This window comes from Cinclus cinclus, chromosome 2 (genome assembly GCF_963662255.1).
Source record: "Cinclus cinclus chromosome 2, bCinCin1.1, whole genome shotgun sequence".
NCBI lineage: Eukaryota > Metazoa > Chordata > Aves > Passeriformes > Cinclidae > Cinclus > Cinclus cinclus.
In genome coordinates this window covers 106,898,524-106,916,535 of record NC_085047.1, presented here as the reverse complement: position 1 = coordinate 106,916,535, position 18,012 = coordinate 106,898,524, and the positions used below count along the sequence as shown (strand labels likewise).

The following is an 18,012-nucleotide window of genomic DNA, read 5'->3' as shown; positions in this document are numbered from 1 at the left end:
TCATATTATTTTAGGTACCCTCTATGTGGTGAAGCACCTGACCTGGAATTTATAGTCATGCTACTTTGTTTGGCTTGTTAAAAATTTACCCACTTATTCACAGCTGGTTTTATTTTATTCTTCATAATATAGGTCTTTCTCACTCACAGATACATTCCAGAGTTAGTAAATCACTGTCAATCCATTTGTTCATTTTGATTTTTGCCTAGCACTTCTTTAGTTAGATTTTAGTTCTCCTACAAGCTGCAATCATCTCTTCCATGCAAGGAAAATTACAGTTGAATAGTTAATTCAGGCTGAATGAGTAGAAACAAAATTCAAACACATCACCACAGGAGCATGCTAGAGTCCTCAACTGTCCATTTAATTAACACCCCCTGCCTATGCCTCCAAAACCAAAAGAAAAAAAGAAAACAAAACAACCCACAATCAGCTTACTAAGCAGGAACAATGCTTATACTGTAAAATACTTTCTCTGGAATGAAATTCTGTGACAAGGAATAAATGCCATAATCAAATAAGCTTCCTCTTCTTACCGTGAGAGTATCTTTATGAAATGTCTTACTTCTGGCATAAGTTAACTAAAACTTTCATGTATATTAAGAGTTTTCTTTTAAAATAAATTGTATATTAGCTGGTTGAAGATGCATCTTCATTGCATATGCACACGATCCCTTCCAAGTTTTGCAGCTAAGGCTTCTAGGGTCTCTTCAGACTAAATTAATTCACTTTTCCATCAAGAGCAAAGTACAAGAAGAATGTTTTATACATTTGCTAAACATAGACTTTAAAAAATACAATAGTTTCAAGGGCTCCAGAAAAATCAAATGGGTTACATGAAGCCTTTCAGGGACAGAAGAAGTAGTTTTCACTCAACTTAAACAAGATCCTCAAAATAATTAAAAACAGTGCAAGAATAAATACAGGGTAAAGGATGGAGCCTTATTCTATGTGCCATGCACACTGCAAAGCAGGCAATGCACATGTCTGCTAGACTGCTCCAACCTCTATCCCTTTTATAAACTGTGTGCAGCCTGCATGAACAGACAGAGGGAGCGGAGACTCCAAAGTTTCATGTGCATCCAATAGCTACAAATTAAATGGCACATGAGGATGGAGTTGAGATGGCATTTCCTTGGTTCTCCTAGGTACATTATGCCTGATTCACACCCTCGAATGTTTGTGTGCATGAACAACAAAAAGCATCAGTCATTTTTGCTTGAGACAGACAGGTGGAATACAAAAATAAAAACAAAACTTAAAATAGTGCAGATAGTTTTTAAAGTGATCTCACTCAAATAATAACTAACCTGAGATGTACTTTGCTCCGATTAACATTACCATGCTACTCATAATAAAAATAACCATAGGCAGACTATAGAAGATACTAATGTCACCTGATGGCATCCAGGGGACGGTGTTTCCAGTCAGGCAAATCAAAAGAGAAATATATATTTAAATTGCAATATATATGTTAAATATATATGAAAAGCAAAAAGTAATAAATGTAGTGACACTGGCAGAAGAACTAAAAAAATACTATGCATAAACCCCATCAAAATTCAAATCAGGTTCTCCCTATAAGAGTTCAAGTCCGAATTCCACTGTCAGCACTATCTAGGTTGAGCCCATTTCTAGTATTTTTCAATTGTAACCTACCCATAAAGTACCAAAGAACTAAGGAAAATAACATTTCCCCCCCCCAAGTGTTAGATCAGAAAACCACTAAAGTTTTAATAAACAAATTAAGTTTTTATAAACTTATCTCTTCACATAAACTGAAGAAAAAAACCCTAGATTTATTTGGTGCAAGGCAGAATTTTTTACCCTAGTAAGATAAGCATCAGGTTAGATGTAAGGGTACTAAGTCATAAAGGTTTATACTGATGAAATCATACTGCTTATGTTATGTTACCTGTTTCCCTTTCCAATAGCCTTTGAAGAATTGTTTGTAAACCACAGTGTTAAATAAAATATTTAAACCAATATATAGGATGGCAAAAGGAAAATTTTAGCTTCCAAGGAGAAGGTGGCCACATGCAGCTTGAGGACTCCAACTGTGGAATTTGGATTGTGGGGGGAGTTTAAATTTTGAGGATTCTTTACTTAATACTTTTCATTTTAATAGGTTTTCCAATAAAAGGGAAATTAAATGAAGACATAGCCCATAAATTATGTGGACTAAAAACTTATCCCAAAATAGTACAAAAATAAAAATTCAAATTGTAGATCACAGAAGACTGCATGTTTAACTTAATTCAAACATGACAAAATGAGAAAGCCCTCTACTTCAGAAGAAAGATCTTGTTCAGCCCCTCAAAAATATTTTCGTATTTTCTGTATGTGAACAATAGGTCTGTATAATTCTTGACTTTATGATAACTCCTTGCTCTTACCCCCTATGGGTCAAATACATTTTGATGTGGATATCCATCCCTTCTTCCTACACAGAATGAAGGCAAGATACAGCAAGCAAAACTGCAGGAAGGAACTTTTCTTCTTTGCAGCATGAGTTGTGGTATAAGAAAGTTTACAAAGTCCCTGTGCTCTTAGAATTGTGATGTATCTCATCTTAGAGGTGAGATTTTTTCCTTTGTAAATCAGTGCCATTCTGCAAAATCTGCAGCTGATCTACAAGATATTGCTTGTACCTCCCTTTCTGGAGGAAGACCCAACTATATATTTTCCTGCTTTGTCAGCACAGTGGATTTAAGTAATGCCCTTTAAATCACTATAATAATCCAGAGATGGTATGAACAGAGAAGGTCAACAAGAGCAAAATGAGCTACCCTAGGCTAACTGGCTAATTAATAATACTTGACCTGCATTAATTTCTGGATTACCATTTGAAGGAGCTTCAGATGTCTCCCATCCCATAGACTTCATCACAGCTTTCTTCCATCTGGCATAGCGATATTCACTTTCTGAAATTAAGAAATCAGAAAACAGAAAAGCCTCTCAATACATAGGAATACAGCAACAAGTATTTAAGAACCAGATACAGCAATACGAATTTTTCACTCTTTTGCATGGTATCACTTTGCATAGAGAAATAAATATAAAATCCTTCTTTGAATACAAAAAAACTCTACCCCAAACCCCATAGTTATGCATAAGAAGAAGAAATAAAATAAATTTTCTTCATGTTCACCAATAGAAAGATTTACAAGTAGGACAAAATGAAGCAATTATTTATGTAGATATTTATGTAGAAACCCTTAGGGATTTTAGAAGTAATTATAATCAAAATGGTAAGACAAAATTATGTGCCAAAAATTAAGAAATAATTGAAAAGAAAAAAAGCATTTATCTTGCATAGGGATTAATTATGTTAAGTACATACTTTCCATGTCTACAAGCACTTAAGAACTGATGAGAAAGATAGCTAGCTAAAAAGCAATAATTAATGTAAGCTTTTTAAAGCCAAAAGAAGAGTACCCAAAACTAGTCCTGTCAACATCTGTGAAAAAAATAAGTTTGTAACTCAGATAACATAAAAAGGTTTTACCCTCTGGGTTGATCTGTGGTTCAAATCGTTCACATGTCACTGCTGTCAAATCTCCAGGATTCAGACTCCAAACTCCAACACCTTCTGCAGCTCCTGCTGCCATAGCAGCTCCTAAAGCTGTTGTTTCAGGCATTGATGGCTTTACTGAAGCAAAACACAGAGAAGACCACAATGATTTGTAAAGGAAGTCACCTTGATGACATCAGAACTGAAGATTGACATATCTACCAAGATACAACAACAAAGCAAGCTACCCAATTTGCTCTCAACAGCCATCACAAATGAATGCTCTTTTCAGCATTAAAAAGAAAGCAGCAGCTGTAAATTTATCTTACCTACTGGTATACAGAGAATGTCTGATTGGAGTTGCATGAGGATTTTGTTATTGGTCATTCCTCCATCTACTTGTAACTGACTTAGTGGAATCCCACAGTCTTTGTTCATGGCATCTAAAATCTTAAATAAGAGTAATACATGTTACAATTAAATTGCACAGAAATGCTCTGATACCGTCCAAGTGTAAAACACTGACACTACAGCATTGGCTGAAGAGGGGTAAGTACATCATTCCTCTCCCCTATGTATTAAAAAGCAAAACAGATGTGATGGCAACAACACAGTTTTGCTTAATATGGTGTGTTCTCTTGATTACAGAAAACTTTGTATAGGACATCTTTCCCCTTAGGTGCTGTAGATGTAGCCTATATGTTGTTTATGTGGCCTGAGAAGAAGTTTAAGAAAAACTGATGAGAACATTTATCAAAGCTAACAAAGGAAGCAGCAATAATAAAGGGAGTCCTTCAGTTGATTATCCTTTGTCTAGATACTTTGTCTAATTTGATGGATTAAAGAATTGAATAATTAAAACATTTGGCAATCTGGATGACTCTTCAATAAGAACTGAGAAATGCTGAAATGTTTTGAAAGAACAGACTCTTCAAATATTTTCAATTAATTGTTGAAAACTGAGAATTTTATATCAAACAAGACAGACATAAAAAATAAACTGTTAGTGTAATTTCTTGCAAAATTATGTTTCCTTCTTTTGGGCATATTCTCTAGCTGAAAAGTGTTGAAGTGTTTGCAAGGGATAATTAACTAAGATGGAGTATTTAATTCACTGATACCTCTCAATATGCTTTTTAGAGGGTTTCCTAAAAACACAAGACTTGCCTCAAACCTTAGCCAATAGCAACACCACAGCATTACCCCACAAGCACCATCAAATACAAAATAGTGGCTTTTTTTAGGGTTTTCTAAAAGCAGTCTGTTAAATGTCTCATTTACAATTTTTAAGACTAGTGCATAATATTAGTTAACAACTTAAGCATTAACAAGTACAGAATGACTTTCTACAATTTTTCAGTTTACTTAAATAAAAAAGAGGTGTGTTTTTCTCAGCTTGAAATGACAAAGTGACACAGACCAGACAAAAAAGACCAAAACTACAATGCATTCTGCCCTGTTCTGTAGCTCACAAAGTACCCAGTAATACAATATTTACCAGGAAAAGTCAACGTGCTATTTAAAAAAGAACAAAAAAATTGTAGGTTTGCAAGACAGTGAAAACTACATGGAGATGAACTATCCAGGAGATTCTCCCAGTTTCCAGAAAGTAAGCCAGTAAGGTCCCTTACCAGAAAAATCTTTAAAGGAATTAAAGGACCTGCCCAGGATAAATAAAGGTTAAAAATTACGAGGTAAGAAGAGTAAGGCCCGTTTTCATGGTGGCAGCATCTGCTTATGGGCCTGCACTGTTCAATGTACTAGAAATAAATTGAAAAACTGGACTCTTGCACAAAGTTTGCTGGCAGTACTATACTACGTACATCACATACATAATTTTACTTTTCTCTAAGGTGATACTATCTGCCTTTTTTATCATTCAGAACTTCAGCACCATTGGAGGCTCTAGGTTTGTTTATCACTGTGTAAGACCATGTTGGATCTGCATGCACTCAGCAGAGATTAAAATAATGAAAAGAATGCTAGAAGCCAGGAAGGGATGAAGGAACAAAACAAATCATGGTCATGCTGCTGCTATCTCTATTGTACTCAGGTTGGATGAAGAGCAAGGATCCAAACATGCAGATTTTTTCCTAGTGACAGCATTGTACAGCTCTTAGAACTGAAAAATTGCTTGTTTTTTTCCAAAATGACTTCTGGAAGAAAAAAAGTAGAAAGCGTCCTCTGTCTGCGTAAGGAATAAGCTTTTTTGGATAACAAGGTACTCAGAAGGAGTGAATGTCACAAACAGGCCAGAACTGCAATGAAGGTGACATTTGAGGGTTTTCCTGAAGACTTCCATTTTCACTGGAATTGAAAGAACTTTGGTTTTGACAAGGAAGACTAATGATTGTATCTTTAGAAAACATTCATATATTTTACCTGTGTCGCTAGGACTTAATCTGTTAATTTAAGAGTATCCAGTGGCTGATCAGGCATCTCCGGTCATTGTGATAAAATCAGAGTGACTGAAGTATGGAGAAGTGTTAGATCTGTTCAAACAGTGAACTTCACCTTCACCCAGTCTGACAGCTTTATTCCCCTCTCTCCTTCTCCCAGCCACGTGCCCTGCCTTGCATTCTGACATTTGCTGAATGCCTCTGTGAGGCAGCTGAGGTCATTAATCTGGCAGAAAAATAGCCCAGCACAAAAAGGGATAATTTTATGCTGGAAAGTTCTGAGCTGTCACATGAGAGGGAATGGATGGGAGGACAGACAAGGAAAGAGGAGCAGACAAAAATCAGTTCAGTTGCCTGTAACTTCACCCTGACTTCTAGTACAAGAATTAGAAAATTAGAATGCCACTTCCAATTTCCTTCACAACCTTCTGAGGACTCAGAAGCTGTCAGCACAGCTTGAAAAGCAGAAGCCTGGGTGAAATTTCTGTCAATCTTTTTCAATGAGTACTTTATTCTATGTCACTACAGAAACAGCACACTGCTTCCCTCATCTTACAAGGCTTGAGCAGGATGCTAATTTAAAAATCAGTATGTTTAAATAACAGCACTTTAATTCATGTAATCAAATTAAGGCTTGACTGTTATCCTGCAAGGTCTAGGGATTTCATTTCCTCCTGTATTTGCACAGAACCCAGGGATTGCAAACACAGGGAGGAGTAGATGTTGATATAAAGATCCATTGCTCATACTTATATCAACTCCTTTAATTTGGCTGGGGGATTAATTTCCTCTTTGAGAATTTTGGTTGGCTGTTACTGAATGCCAGCTGAGGCAGTGAAGGATGGGACAGGCAGGAAGTAAAGCCAGACTTCCCTTGGTATGCTTGCTGCTGTCTTGCTTTAACTCCTTTCAGTTCTTGAGTACCAAAAGTGACATAAGCCATCTCTCATCACATCACAGCAGACCATAATGTGTAGTTTCCTTCACTAATGAAACTTTGTAGTTATGTCACTGGCCCCGCCATCTTAAACATTCTATGTTCTGCCCCTCAAAATAGTCTCAAAATACATTCACCTTATTTTACATGCTGATAAAAAGCAGCATTACCACTCCAAAAAAATGTACCACTCAATTTTAGCTAAGTCCACAGGAGCAATTTTTTAACATTGGCAACAAGTAAAGACAAGAATAGTATCCAAGAACAATATAAATGACTATGACCATCTTCATTATGACTATCTTCATATGACTATCTTCATTAAATCCTTTAAATCTCCTCTTTTTCTGCAGAGCTACAGTTCCTGTTGTCACACTAATTACAATGAATTTAGGATCCAATTTGCCTTTACCTCCCGTGTTTGAAAGCAGACTGCTTCTAGTGCAGCAAAGGCAATGTGGTTTTTATTTGTAAACTGAGTAAGGCCACAGATGATACTGTTGGAGAGAGAAAAAAAAAACAAAAAAACAAACAATTAGGACACTCCTCTTTATCAGACATAAACCTATACTTCACACCTAGGTCTTCTAATTCAAATCTCATTCAGTTCTATTGTATGAAGGCTACTTTTTTACTGTTAAAAAGCTTGTTTTTCTTTAATCTAAACTTTCCCATTTTCCTGACAAGGTGCTTTCAGGGTCCAATCAATACAGTTGCCATAAATCATCTGTACATACACAGAAACATCCCCACAAATTCTAGGCTGTCCTTAAGGAAAAAGAGAAAGAAAGTATGATTGAGGTTGATTTCTCTTTAAAAATAATATAAATTATCACTAAAATCTTAATAAATTCTCTAATGCTTTCAGTTTTTTTAGGAAAAGCCCCTATGGGTCAGTGCTGTTCTCTGAATGTTTGAAATTGTTTTCAAATCTAGTCTGATCATTAGTTGCTTCTGTATCTTCCAAGAGATTTTTGGTAATGGGAATTATGCTATATCTAACCATGAGTAAGCAGAATTCTGCCAATGGGCTCTGTAAGGCAGAGCAAATAGCGATCTTTTATTCTATTTCATCAGCTGAGAAACAGCATGGTACTACACAGAAATACTACTGGATACATGCAAGTTCTAAGATATTAAAGGATATTTTTCATTGTTACCATTCCAAAGATCAGTTTTTAGCCATATAAAAGCTAAGAACTGTAATATGAAAGACTGTAAAAACATCTAACTCAGAGATTTTTCTTTTTACTTAAAGAAAAAGAGACATACAAGAAGCATCTGAATTCTAAAGATGCAAGTATCTAAAGATACTTGAAACCTTGGGAACAAGTTAGATTTTAAGACTTCTTTACCCACTTGAGGAAAGTTATTTTATAATTATATTTGTTATGGCTCCATGACTACCATGGCGTGTTGTGATTCCAACAGTAGGCAAGCTCATAACAGCAGAAAAGACAAAAGAAAACCTATTGTTTGAACTATTACCAGGTGGTTGAGTCTGAACTATCAGGAAAGGGACTGAAAAAAGGAGTAAAAAAGAATTTTCAATAGACTGGAAAGAAGGATGTATACAAGGGAAAGGAGGCAAAGTGGGAAGGAATTACATAGCCTGAAACTGAACTATACTAATCAGAACAAAATTCAACCTTTACTACTTTTATTGCCTGACAGTACACAGGAATACAGACCTCTTTTAATTCAGTGAGATAAAAAACCTTTCAAAATCAGAAATTGGCCCTGCTGCCCCACACTTTTTTTTTTTTTTAGGATGGGGACAAGGAGAGGAGAGGAGGATGAATAGCTGAGCTAGTTAATCCTTCCTCTCCTCCTAGGAGCAGTTGCTGTTTTGAACAGGTGAAATACAAAACTGAAACACAGTAGCCCATGAAAATACCAGAGAGAACTATGTATCCAGATATATTAAGGAAACAAAAAGGACATTTTCCATTTTCACATACCTGGAAGGAATGGTATTTGTAAAATTATTAAATACCCCTCCAAATGCAGCATGCAGTCAGATCCTTACCCCCTTGCACTGGGTTCCCAGTATGGTGCATACAGTCCTGAAAATGCTGGCACAAAATAGCAGCCATAAGAAGTTCCCACATCTGCAGCCAGTTTTTCTAATGCACACAAAAAAGACTTACTTAGCTTTTCACAACAGTACCAACACTTAAACACAGCACTTAAAAGTGTTATTATTTAAATAAGATAAATATTCAGGATATTTTAAGTAGCTACAAACATAAGCAAGCAATGTATACAGCTAGAAAACACAAGTAATGCTGGTACTCTGCTGCTTGTTAACTAGTTTTCCTTTTGCAACAATATGAACAGATGGAGCACATGGAGTTGTGGGAAATTTAAAATGCAAAATGAAAAATCAAAACTGAAACCCAAAACTGTGTACTCATTATTCTGACCTAGATTTTGTGAGGTTTTCAAATGCTATCAATCATGTGGGTAAAGAATGCAACCTTCAAAGCAGTCTAAAAGGTCACACTTGCATTTAAGTCAAGGCAAGCAAGTGAAACTGGATCAAGACCAAAGGGAATTAAGAAATAAATTCCCATTAATTTCAAATGGATTTAGAGCTCCAAATTGTCAGTTTATGTATTTAATCACAATGCCAGCTGGAAGGAAATTTGAAGCTTCTTGATATGAGAATAAATGCAGATATATTAACTCCTCAATACCAAAATACTTGTAATTTAGAAAATTATATTAAGACATTTAGAATGACAAACTAGGTAATGCTAACGAACAGCTCTTTCCTATAACAAGAAAGGAGCATTTTCTTCCTGTTTTTGCAAATTTCTTTTGTTTGCATTGATCAGAGAAACATGGCACTAGGAAAGAAGTAGGAAAACATCTTCAAAAAGTCTTTCTAAAATGATTCTTTCATATAAACTCTGCTTTAAAAAAGGAGTGAAGGCAGAAGGATGGAAAAGTTCTGTGAAACAGGAAGAGATGATGAATCCCTACATGACTTTAACAACACTGACAAGGTTAAAGGCCCTGGAACTCAAACCTTCCAAAAGTCTTGACAAACTTGTGAAGAGGTACTGTAGTCTCAACAAATGGCTAATTTATGTGACAGCAGTTTATATTCTTCTGTATGATCTTCAAGGCTTTCTTTCAGAAAAACAGACTGGTACTCAAAGTTTATGCTAAATCTTTTAAGTTCTACATACAATTTTAATTCTTAACTTTCCCACCTTTGAATAAGATATCAATTTATTAAAAATATGTAATGAATTTATTTTCAATCCTAAATCTCATTAAATCAGTCACTTTCAAATTTTTGCCTTTGCATGCTTCTGACTTTTTTTATTTTCCAAATTTTGATATTTTCCTAGTTTTTATGTTACAGCCCAGCTTGTTTCAGTTCAACTGAATTAGAATACATCAGCTACACAAATGCTGATTACTGCATTCTCAGCCAAATCAAATTACCCTCCTCCACATCTCCTTAAAGAGGCAACTTTGCAAACTGAGATCCCGAACTCAATGGATATGAAGCCTTCTACATAAATATTTGCACTTGCAGGATCTCAGCTTCTCATATTTATGAGAAGAATACATAGGTTTAGGATCAAATATATGCTGGTTTCTGTAGTACAGACTAAAACACTCTTGCCTCTGGAAACTTCAACACTGTATAAAACCAGGAGATACTCTGTAAGTATACATCTTCCTGAATATCTGCTTATCAGGGAAACTACTAAAAAGTACAGATTGCAACAGAGCAAAGCTGGCAAAACCTTTCCAAGTCTGTGTTGATAGGCTCTATGAAATACATGTATCAACAATAGAGAGCTCATGGATGCAAAGTTAACTTTTTTTGTGTTTAAGCGCAGCAAAATATATGCACCTTCCAGCTTTTCTTTACTTAAATATTTTGAGCTTTCATTCACCAATAGAGACATTGTGACATTGGAAAACTTAAAAAACTGAATAATCCATACTCACCAACTTCCTGTGAAGTCTGAGCAATACCCAGATTGTCTCTCAGCCAACGAACAACAGCCCCAGCTATTGCAACAGACCCCTGAAGGAAACAGTCACTCCATTAGGAGACAACAACTGGTAGCTTTGCACTGCTTTTAAAAACACTGGGGAGGAGAGGTGGCTGTGGCCTCCACCTGCAGGCTTACAGTCACAGCTTGAAGCACTCCCAAGCATGATCACAATGAAACCACAAAGTTTCTTGGCATCTGAAGACTGCCCTAAAAAGGGCAGCCTGTTACAGAGACTCCAGGTAGAAAGGTGCATACTGTATGCTTTTGTCCACAAGGAGAAGTTACAATGACATTTCCTTAGCATCTTCTCATCTTTCTAATTTATGTCTTCTGAATATGCAGTTATGAGGTTCAGTAGCTGGACTTCTTTTCCCGACACATTAATAGTATCATGTTTTGATTTAAAAAAACAAGACTAATTATGTCTAGTCTAAATACAAACATCCAGAAAAGACAGCAAATTTAGACACTTGTGCATTTGCCAGCAAAATTTCTCTGTTGCCTCAGTAAATGGCCCTGAATGGCTTAATCACACCATAGATGGATGGCATGGCTCCCATCTAACCCCAAGGCTAAGTCCAGTAGACTAAGCTTCAAGTAAAACAGTAGCAGCATTTTATTTTCATTCAAAGCCACTGCTAGAAGGGGCAGGGGCGTTTTCTAAGCAGCTCGCTATTACAGTTGCAAGATACCAGTTTGATTAAAGGAAAAGGCTGAATCCACATTTTCTGCCTCTTGCAGTGTCTCAACCAGTAGAACGTAGATGATTCTAGCACGGATATAAGACAAAGCACACTTAACAGCTTCTGTTGAAGCCCTGCTTTCAGAAAATATATAAGACTTGGAGGTGAAGAAGAAGCAAAGTGCAGGTGTTTCAGCAAGGAGGAATTCAAATCACTCTCAAGACAGTTTCAGTTCTTGCTTTAAGAACATAGGTTAAAAATAAACCAAATCTCTCCCACACCCACACAAAATAAAGAACCCAGAGTTTGCTACATCATGGCAAATGCAAGATTCACTTTCCTCAGGGAAGCGAAAAGGAAATAAATGCAGCCTCCCACATCCTAATAGAGTACCATAAGCCACAAACTATTCTCACAGTGAAGAAAATCCTGTGTTCTCTTTGTTTCACATGGAAAGCACAGTCTGTTTACAAAAGCTCAATATCAGCATTCAGTATATGTGTTTTGAGAATGATTATTATAATACAATACTTAGCACATTAAGCAGCACAGGTGGAAGAATAATAATTTTGTTGTTCTAAACAAAGCATTGGTGCCAAATAGGTGCTTAGTTGATCTGTACTTCAGAACAATGAATCTTGAAGTTTAAGCATAAATACAATTTTCTACAGAATTTGGATGCCCTCAGATTTGTTTGGAGAACAGAGAAACTGAATTCTGTAAGTAGGCATCTGAATAAAAGAGGTAAAAAAAGCTAAATTGTTAGAGGATTTCTTTCCCAGAAATTTGATTCACATTCTTAAAAGTTAAAAGTAAAGTCCATTAGAACAAAATGAATACACTTAGCTGTGCTTTTTATTAAGAGGTAATAACTGCAACACTGGTATTTTCCCCCCTTTCCTAAAACCCCATTTAGTATTAAAAATTTTATGGTTTATTTTTCGTTTCTTTTTTTAATTTATAGTATTTATTAAAGATTTTAGAGACTGAGTAACAGAAAAAATGTTGTAGCCATCTAGCTCTGGAAGTATAAATGATGCAATGAAGAAATATTTTTATTAGATTACATGATATAGATTGGAGACAGGGATAACCAAAACCACACAGAAGGCTTCAGGCACACATGCATAACACAGAGTTACTTTCATTTCCACACAGCTGAAGATAGCATAAAAGTACCAGATAACAGAAGTAAATAAGAACATGCATCATTACAAAAGGAAGAACTACCAAACTTACCTCTAGTGCATAAAAAGTAGGTTTGTCTCTGCCCATCTTGTAAGCTATTGTGGTTATAAGACCATGCTCAGAAAACACAGACTAAATGGAGAAAGGGGAAAGAAAAGGTAAAGCATGAACAGAGGCAAAAAATGCTTAAATAAAAACATTCAAATTATAATAAACAAGGGACGAAACCTTCAAATGAAATATGCAAAATTTAAACAAAGCAAATTATCAGTCACTCTAAAATAAACATCTAAGACAGAACACTCAGATTGCTGGTGCTAATTCTTGTTTCCACAAGCTGCTGCAGATCTTTCCATCTTGCTTACAGAAAAGAATTGGGGGTCTTTAGAGCGAGACGTAAATGAGAAGGAAGCCACAGTTTTGCACTATTTATTCAACTCCAACTACAAAGGAATAACGAGAGAAAATGAAGGGAAGAAGTAAAACAGCCAAGGCAAGGAAAAAAGCACACGGTACAATAACATAAAACAACACTTAATCCTGTCTGGGTGACAACAAGAAACATATACAAGGAAGGAGCAAGAAACTTATTAAGAAAAGTCCTGTTTGGAAACTTAAGGAGGTAGGAAATGTCTTCCAGAAACACCTTGAAAAAATTGCTACTTTTATTCTTTCAGATTTCAGTATGTGCTTTTCCTTATGTCTGGCAGTATAATTGTTGTTCATATGTCCAAGAATGGATAACATACAGTTGTGTTTCAGAATTTAAATAAATTGTAAAAAACAAAAAGGCAAACAACTCAAAAATGCAACTGACCTTTTGACCTGTGTTGCACAGCAAGAAACAACCTGTTCCGTACCTAGCATGAAAAAAAACAAAGTTAAAACCAGAATGTTTAAAGAATAACCTTTATTGCAATCCATGAGTCCCCTGTGAAGAATCAAGACACCGCATTTTGACCTTTAAAAGGTTTTGCTGCCATTAACTGATGACAAAACTGTCCTCAAAAAGTTGATTTTAATGCAGCCTGAAGCTGAAAAACCTAGTCACATGTCTCTCCCTCTTTCTCTCTTGCCTTTTTTTGTCTAACACTTGATCAAGGAGAGATATGGCTGAAAACTAAGTGTAAATTCCTCTTTGGCGGCAGTGTTTACCTACTTCAATTTAAGCTGATTATGAGAGCAACTTTATAAAATAAATATTTCACAATATTAAAGGGGAAATTTTAAGAAACTTTGTTCTTGTCACAAAGAGGGCTTTCTTTAGAGATATCCCATTCAAAAATTTCTAAAAAATAGCATGTTTCCCATTTGAAGAACAAATTATATACGTATGTGCATACGCATGCATAGAAGAACATGGTTTAAGGAGTACAGAATACTACAAACCACTCCAACTTACTCTAAGAAGTTATTCTTGAGAAAAATATTCCTTCCCTTTTTAAAACCCTCAAAATTAATAGCTTAAACCAGTACTGAGATAGGCTTCAGTTATATTTGGAAAAATAAATAGTAAGGCAATAACAGAAAAGAATTAAAACAAGATAGACTGATATGTACTTATACCTGTGAAACCCCCATACTGTGTATGTCCCTACATGCTTAGTTAAGCACCTGGTTGTAAATGGAACAGTAAGCAATTTCAGCAGACAGCTTTTCCTCCAATGACTGTTCAATTATACCAGTTGCCTGATTTAACTGATCAGCTATTTTAAACAAAGGACACTAAGAGGCTGAGAAACAAGAGAAAGTAAATGTAAAATTCTCCACTCTGAGTTGGACATAGAAGCAAAACTAATTACTGCAATTGAAATGGACCTTTCCCATCTAGCGAAACTGTGTAATTCAAGTCTATGCAATCTAATTCACCATCCTGTATCTGCTTAACCTTAGGTCACCATTTAAATGACACTGCAACTGTAACTTTAATATCTTCATTGCTTTATATAAGAGCCAAGACACAGTTTACTTTGTGGGTCAACACACTCAAAAGGTAGATCTGTAATTACACGTTAACTACAAAAGAATTTGGCAGTTGCTTGAAAGAGAACATAATACTAAATTCAAAACAGAGCAGTGTGTTTATCTTATTACTTTCCTAATAACTTACGTGTTTTTTGCTTGTCCATCCTGAAAACACATTTGCCCAACAAGAGCAGCAGACTGATCACCCAAACACTGAAAGTGAGAGAATTTTTCCTTTAGCAAACGTCCTCGCATGAATTACATTTGACTGTAACTCTGATTTTTAGTAGCACATGGGTACTTGAAAGCAAGGAAAAACCTACAGAGAAAAGCTATGCTTTCTATTACTCTTCCCTCTATAAGAACTGAAAATAAAATGTATTGTGCTACTTATGGTGAGCAATTTAAAGAACTAAAAACTAAAATTTACTATCTTTATAAACGTAACTGGAAAAAGCTAAGAATTTACCCATCATTTCTGGATTATGTACATTCTTCTTTTACAGATTTGAAGCAGAGTTTGCTTCTATTTTGTAATGTTACTCATTTACTTAGAGATACCAAGTTTCCAACAGCACTACACATTTGCATTAAAGCTGTAATTTGTATTTCCAGAGCCAGGCTTTAATAATAAAAAAGCCAAATAATGATTCATTCAAAAGTCTACTTCCTGTGTTTTCCTGAAGTAAAAACTAAAAACTTAATTCATAGCAGGATTCACTCATCTTTAAAGCTTTTTCCTGTGAAGCTATATTTAGGCAGTTCCAGGTTGTCATGCCAGAATCTAAGTTGAAGTAGGACTTACCCCAGAAATTGGTACACCTGTCAAAGCTCCAGATTCCTGTTTTACAAAAAGAGAAAGAAAAACTGCATTAGCTTTCCATGACTAGAATTGAAAGCAATGAAAAATAAGCTAAACTTCTAATGCTCAAAGGAAAACAAAGAAGAGTCATATAAGCAACATGGTTCAGTTCAGGTGCACATTTTGTTTCAGCTTAATGCAGCTCATGTCTAAACCACTAAGAAATGGAGAGCAGGAAGTTTTATAAATTTACTTTATGTGACCTCAAAAGTTCCTAGGATAATTTTTCCTGAAATAATACCATACAGGAAATTCAGTTCAGTGTAATCTGTGCAGTAAATGCCAAGTGAAAAATACAAAAGTGCAAAACGGTAAAGTGATTAGGAAAAAAACATGGCTGTGGTGACATCCTAAGCAAAGGCAGGTGCCTGATTTTAAGATACAGTGTTTTAAGTCTCCTATAGGCTTTCTTCCAAAGAAAACTAACAGTTTTCAGTTACATTCCTGTTACAGAATCATAAAATCATTTAAATTGGAAGAGACCCTCTTAGATTATCATGTCCAACTGTTAACGCAGCACTTGCCAAGTCCACCACTAACCCACATCCCTAAGTACCTCATTTCTACATCTTTTAAGTACCTCCAGGGATGATGACTCTGCCACTTCTCTAGGCAGCCTCTTCCAATATTTGACAAGCTGTGAAGGCTCTTGTTTTATCACTTGTTATCTGGGAGAAGAGGCTGACCCCCACCTGGCTACAACTTCCTTTCAGGAAGTTATAGAGAGTGTATAAGAGTTATAGCAGCTCCCCCAGCTGCTCCTCATCACACTTGTGCTCCAGACTCTTCCCAGCTCTGCTGCCTTTCTCTGGACTCACTCCAGCCCCTCAATGCCTTTCTTGTAGTGAGGTGCCCAAAACTGGACACAGGATTTGAGATGGGGCCTCACCAATGTATAAGGGGACAATCCCAGCCCTGGTCCTGCTGCCACACCATTGCTGATCCTGGCCAGGTGCCATTGGCCTTCCTGGGCACACCTGGCTCATGTTCAGCTGCTGTTGATCAGCACCCCCAGGTCCTCTTTCACCCAGGCACCTTTCCAGCCACTCTTCCCCCAGCCTCCAATTTTGCCTGGGGTTGTTGTGACCCAAGGGCAGGACCTGACATTTGGCCTTGTTGAACCTCAGAGAACTGGTCTCTGCCCATTGCTCCAGCCTGTGCAGATCTGTCCACAGATCCTTCCTGCACTCCAGCAGATCACTCCAGCAGTTAGGCGTTTCTGCCTAACTCAGTGTCATGTGCAAACTCAGTGAGGGTATCCTGTAAAATTCATTTAACTATTTAACTATTTGCTGACAATTCCTACTTGTTTCTTTAAATTGTTTTTTTTTTTTTTTGTGCAATTGTGAAAATGCATTTTCAGTAAAGCCATGCAAGTGTATTTCCAATCTGAATTTCTTTTTCTTTAGTGCTCATTTTAATTACCTGGATTTAAGATAACTGTGTTTATAAATGTACTAAAAAGCTCTACATGAATCTGATGTTTAGCTACTACAGAATTAATATTTTTGGCCAGAAGGGACAGTTTTTCTCATTTATAAAATGCTATAGCTAACATTTATTAGCCAGTAGCTGTATTTTTTAGCTCACTATGAAACATTTTCAACAGTGTGGAAATTAAGATAAACACATACATTGAGATCACATTTTAGAAATAATTTTGGCAAGAAGTCTAATTGTATTATCTCAGATTTGGAAACACACAGCAAATTTATTGTTCTAGGAAGTGCACTTTTTCTAATCCTTACACCAATGAAAATGCACAACATCTGAGCAGAATAGGTAAGATATAGCTGGTCAGCCTAATGGAAGCCTCTACTCACCCGGCTAGGACAGATTTTCTACAGCCAGCAAAAGGAAGAAAAAGTAAAAAAAAAATGGAAAGAAAGGGGAAGAGAAGAAGAAGTTCACATTTAAAGTGATGAGCAATTCTGTTCTGGTGGTCGGGCAGTATCTTTTCCCATTTACCTTGCTCATTCAATTTAAAGCAACTCACTTTTATTCAACCTTCACATTAATAACTGTCAGCAATGACTTCTAGTGGCATTTCCATTAACACATTAGCAAAAATATTTACATTTCAAGGAAGTTAGAGTTCTATTTAAAAAAAAATATAAATCTTTTAACTTGTCTTCACTACAAAATACAAGTATTCTTATTTAACAATAGCTTAAATTACCAGGAAAAAGAATGCAAAAATCACAGCATCCAGTTTATCTGGTCTTGAAGTTCACTAATTAGATGTCACTGTGTCAGAAGAATTGATGCTGCATTAAAGTACTCAAATACTCAACTTCCTATAATATTTTATGACAGTAGATAACAGCATACTAATCACAAACCACACAATACTGGTCTACAAAAAGCCATTAGTCCTAATCTAAGGAATCTGTCAAATCAAAATGGATACAGTTATATTTTTATAAGATGAATTTCACA

General features: G+C 35.9%; 1 protein-coding gene across 2 annotated transcripts in view; it reads right to left on the bottom strand.

Annotated features, from left to right (window-relative positions):
- Positions 1-1,305: 1,305 nt before the first annotated feature.
- The window catches only part of GK (glycerol kinase), a 28,484-nt gene continuing 11,777 nt past the window's right edge, over positions 1,306-18,012 (bottom strand). The window contains exons 9-20 of one of the 2 annotated variants that reach the window (XM_062515165.1): positions 17,397-17,414; positions 15,517-15,552; positions 14,857-14,924; positions 13,564-13,606; positions 12,798-12,878; positions 10,826-10,904; positions 8,880-8,976; positions 7,263-7,347; positions 3,844-3,964; positions 3,509-3,652; positions 2,844-2,924; positions 1,306-1,397 (exon numbers count right to left, since the gene is read on the bottom strand). In XM_062515165.1, the coding sequence (XP_062371149.1) occupies positions 1,306-1,397; positions 2,844-2,924; positions 3,509-3,652; positions 3,844-3,964; positions 7,263-7,347; positions 8,880-8,976; positions 10,826-10,904; positions 12,798-12,878; positions 13,564-13,606; positions 14,857-14,924; positions 15,517-15,552; positions 17,397-17,414 (945 nt within the window). The remainder of the gene's footprint in view (positions 1,398-2,843; positions 2,925-3,508; positions 3,653-3,843; positions 3,965-7,262; positions 7,348-8,879; positions 8,977-10,825; positions 10,905-12,797; positions 12,879-13,563; positions 13,607-14,856; positions 14,925-15,516; positions 15,553-17,396; positions 17,415-18,012) is intronic. The other variant, XM_062515166.1, reaches the window with a different exon arrangement.